At 36.2% G+C, this 4,949-nt stretch overlaps 1 protein-coding gene across 3 annotated transcripts in view; it reads left to right on the plus strand.

The window, feature by feature from the left end:
* LOC107663347 (disco-interacting protein 2 homolog C-like) overlaps positions 1–4,949 on the plus strand; it is a 36,676-nt gene that overhangs the window by 5,725 nt on the left and 26,002 nt on the right. For all 3 annotated transcript variants that reach the window (XM_016453554.1, XM_016453555.1, XM_016453556.1), the window contains exons 2-3: positions 3,727–3,798; positions 3,882–3,986. In XM_016453554.1, the coding sequence (XP_016309040.1) occupies positions 3,727–3,798; positions 3,882–3,986 (177 nt within the window). The remainder of the gene's footprint in view (positions 1–3,726; positions 3,799–3,881; positions 3,987–4,949) is intronic.

Here is a 4,949-nt window from a genome sequence, read left to right on the forward strand (position 1 = left end):
AATCTAAGTAAGAAAAGCATTTTTTGCAGTGTACAGGTTTGGAATGATATGAGGGTGAGTAAATGATGACAGAATTTAATTTTTGGGTGAATTATCCTCTTAGAGGTGAAGTTTTTTTATGTTAATTCTTTCTCAGATGAATGTGTTGAAACAACTTTAAGTAAGCCATTTGTGGGTTGACTTGCTGAAGAGCATAAACACTGTGGTGCTATCAAAACATTATACTGTTCGTTTGAGCGGCCTGACATAGCAGCATTAGCTCAACCAATGGCACAAGTTTGAGGGAGGACTACCTGTTTGACCAAACAATGAATAGGAAAACCTTTTTTGAAATGACTCTTGGTGCCATTATATGTGTAATTTTAGAATGAGGTTTGTGGTTTAGTACAGCCTTACTTTTCTATCTGCTAAGATGTGCTATCCATGTTGTACTAGTAAACATGACAGTTTAAACTTCTGGTAGGTCACCCTGAGCAGGTAGGTCAGATTTTCATAGCCTCACTAGTGGCTCAGAGAGAGACAGAATGGGCATACTTCACCTTTAAAGTGATATTTAGCCACCCCTTTCTGTCATCATTTACTCACCCTCTTGTCGTGTCATACCTGTATGACATTCATTCTTCTGTGGAACACAGATTGCTCTTACTGCAATAACAATGACTGCAAATTGGAGCTTTCAAGCTTCAAAAAGGACACAAAAGGAGCATCATAAAAAGTATTTGTTTGCTATATTCCAAGTCTTCTGAAGCCATATGATACAAATTTTACAGTATGTGATGAAAATACTGAAATTAAAATAGTTAATTGATCTTACCCTTGGGGGCTGTTAACCATTGCGACTGGATCATTGAGGAAATTAATTATGACTTAAAGGGTTAGTTCACCCAAAAATGAAAATTCTTTCATTAATTACTCACCCTCATGTCGTTTCAAACCCTTAAGACCTTCGTTCATCTTCGGCGCACAAATTAAGATATTTTTAATGGAATCTGAGAGCTGTCTGACCCTGCATAGACAGCAACGCAACTGAAATGTTCCCAAGTCCAGAGACGTAGCAAGGAGATCTGTAAAATAATCCATGTGACATCAGTGGTTCATCCGCAATTATACGAAGCTACGAGAATACTTTTTGTGCGCAAAAGAAAAAAAAAACGACTTTATTCAACAATTCGTCTCCTCCGCATCATGATCAAGATGAAAGATGAAAGGTCTTACGGGTTTGAAACGACATGAGGGTGAGTAATTAATGACAGAATTTTCATTTTTGGGTGAACTATCCCTTTAAGCTGATCGAAACCGGTAGATTTTTGCTCATTAACACAATTTCACCTGCATGTAAACATCTTAACTTGTTTTATTGCCATTTAAATCCGTGTTTCTGACTAGCTTCCGGCAGCATCCGTAGAAACTGCATGAGAGGAGAAGTCTGTGCAAGTTTCCTTCTGACATTTTGCAATATTCTGGGGGCTTTATTTAACATCACAACTTGCATAATAAATTAAATACTCCGATACATGAATGATTACGTTTGTTATTCAATAACAATGAATAATGGTTTCTGTCTGTTGATTGCACAGAACCACCATATGGCTTTAGAAGACTTTTATACAATATAGCGCATAAGTCATGCAATATTCTACTATATTATGGAGTTTTTATTGTAATTTTGAAGCTTTATAGCCCCAGTCCCATCCACATTCATTATGCTGAATAGAGAAGCCCACATATTCTTCAGAAACGAATCTCTTGTGTTCTACAGAAGTAAAATACAGGTTTGGAACAATTATCATATTCACCTTGAGTGAACTATTAGTAAGCCCTTCACCCTTCTTTCTGCTTTCATAACCAACTCTCTACTTGTATTACAAACAGAGTCGTTCTGTGTTGTTCAGCCCAAGGCAGTTTGAAGCCTAAAACAAGATTTGTTAGCTTGACTTGTCTTTATTTGGCACTGTTGCAATGCTTGTGTTTTCAATTTAACATTCTTCTGAGGTGTAGCGCTATGTTTTGAATATGTTTGTTGCTGCCTGATTCAATAATTGTGCTCTCTACTCTCTCATTTTGGAAAGAAAGGCTTTTGCCATGAACTTGAATGTTTGATATAGTGTGCAGAGACTGTGTGTGTCAAGGTGTGAGTAAACAGGGTTTGTTGTTCTGTAGTTTCTATGGCTGGTCTAGCAGGTGGACTCTTCAGTGTGAAGCAGGTCTGTTTGGCTGCAAAACTGCTTTTAATTTATCTTTAAAAGAGATGTTTCTTGTTTAGGCAGTTTTTTATGTTCATTATTATATTGTCCAGACCAGGGTTTTCCAAACATTTTGACCGAACCCCTTTGACCTAAAATATTTACTTGAAGTACCCCCTAAGAATTTAAGTTAATATTTCAATAACTGAACAGCCCACTTTCATGTTCACGGTTCTCTGATGTCGGTTAATGGTCACATGGTATGCAGGTAAACAAATAAAATATTAAATTTTTTGTTTTATTTTGATTGTTTTTGTTTTAAAATTATTTATTAAAGGGGTCATATGATGCGATTTAAATTTTTCCTTTCTCTTTGGAGTGTTACAAGCTCTTGGTGCATAAAGAAGATCTGTAAAGTTGCAAAGACTAAAGTCTCAAATCCAAAGAGATATTCTTTATAAAAGTTAAGAGTCAGCCACGCCTACCTAAAATGGCTCGTTCTAACACGCCCCCCACCTACCTCACTATTTGGGCAGCGTTATGCAACTCTTCCCACATCTTCACGCAAAGAAAGAAGGCGTAACTTTTATTCTCGCTGTAGTATTGTGAACAAATGTATTACTTTTCTGTTTTAATAATCATTAAATTGACTTATAAACCCCAGTTTGTTTCAGATTCAGACATTCAAGTCTACAGTCACAAATCTGAAAAGGGAAAAATTTATGTATAAAAAAATGTCTGTATAAAAATGTATTTCTTTCTTTTTTAAAAGTTCTTTCCAGTGGACCAGTGGGCACTTTCCAACAATAAATATTTTGTTGTATATGTAAATGGGTTCTCTGAGTGTGCATTTGTAATATTTAGCCTCATAATGTTTATTAAGTGAACAACTAGATGCATAACCTTTAATACATAATGTGTGTGTATATTTATTGGTGGGTTGTCATGGGAAGTTACTCTTTCCACAACTGCAGCTGTCCAAAAGCCTGTCATGATGCTATTTTTATTCATTCTCTCTCACTCACCTCACTCACTCACTCACTCACTCACTCACTCACACACACACACACACACTTACTCTCACATATATACAGCTTACTGCCTCAAAGACATCACACCAGCCATTTCTCTTTTATTATTAGAATTATTAATGGGAGTTTTGTAAGAGTTGATGTAATCATAAATATTGTTGTTTTATAGAGGGAATGTTATACTCCGTCTCTGAAGAATTCTGTTCTCTCCTAATTTCGATGCTTTTGCATTCATCTAGAGCTCCAGGCTATCTTAGAGTAGAGTGTGTGTTTGTGTAAGACGTGACCTACATACAGTTTTATTATGCTGTTTATGATGATGTTGGCATTAGATTGGTTGGTTTAAACTCTCACCTGCTAGTCTTACATCTCTAAACAGGAAACCTGCAGAACATCAGCAAGATACTGAAGTTCAGAGCAGTCATCTTTTGTCCGACAGAAATATCATGATTTCAGGTGAATTAAGGGATTCCTAAAATTTATTCATTTGGAACTTTATTTCTTTTTTTCAGGTGATATCACCCAGAAGGGCTACGAGAAGAAAAGATCCAAACTTTTAAAAGCTTACCTACCTCACACACAAGGTAACACACATACCATACTTTACCAAGCAGCATACAGTTTATATCGTGTCAAGATTACATTTGTCCCTCTGTGTATGCTGTAGGGGCAGAGCGCAGCATCCCTGTCACACCATCTTCATCATCTTCCTCATCCTCCCGTTACCAACGTCGACGGTCCACTGGCACGAGGGATGAACGTTACCGCTCAGGTGAGATAAAGGGCACAGATTTACACAGACACACACACAATCTGACTTCCAGGAGACATAATACAGGCTCTTTGCAGTTTATGCCATAATTCCAGCAAACAGATCAGCAGCACCAGCTCATATTCAGAAAGTGATGTTAAGTTTTTTAATATAGTTTTTCGCATTTTGTTTATTTCTAAATGTGATTATGGAAACCGCTGTCATTGAGTTCTTGTTTTTTATGTTTATAATATATTATATAGTTAAGCAGTATTATATGAGCAAGAGTATCATCACAATTTGAAATATGATATAGATTTTATACAACAGTTTAATTAACAAGATGTCAACATTGTCTGTTCTTGCCCTATTTCACCAAACAAAGTCACAGCAGTACAACTTTTAAAGGGGTCCTATTATGCTCTTTTACAAAGTCTTGATTTTGTTTTGGGGGTCTACTAGAACAGGCTCTCATACTCGCCTGGTCAGGGAATGTCATGCCCCCTACCATAGCCTCCTTCGAGCTTCAGTGTAAATATTGCGTCAAAATCAAATAAATTTGAGCGTGATTTAAACCCGGATTATTGTAACCACGCTAAGTTCGTCTGCCTTGGGAAAGCTAGCGTGTCTCCGACGTAGTGATAACACTCATTGTCTTCTCTAGTGCAGCTCAACCAGAAGTTGAAAAAGTGAAAAAGCATAATAGGACCCCTTTAAAACATTAATCTCAAAACTATTTATGCAATTTACGTCTACATATACAGTTTTAATTGCAAATTCTTCATTAACTAAATTAGATTAATTTTGAATATATTTATCTATTGGTTAAATGTTAGAATTCGACATAAAAGATAATGCATACGTTTAATAAGGTTAGGAAAAAATTTGCTCTTATAAAGGTAAAAATTCCCCTGGAAGTCAATTTAAAGGGGTCATATGATGCGATTTCAAGTTTTCCTTTCTCTTTGGAGTGTTACAAGCTGA

Source organism: Sinocyclocheilus anshuiensis, unplaced genomic scaffold (genome assembly GCF_001515605.1).
Source record: "Sinocyclocheilus anshuiensis isolate Anshui unplaced genomic scaffold, SAMN03320099.WGS_v1.1 scaffold2060, whole genome shotgun sequence".
NCBI lineage: Eukaryota > Metazoa > Chordata > Actinopteri > Cypriniformes > Cyprinidae > Sinocyclocheilus > Sinocyclocheilus anshuiensis.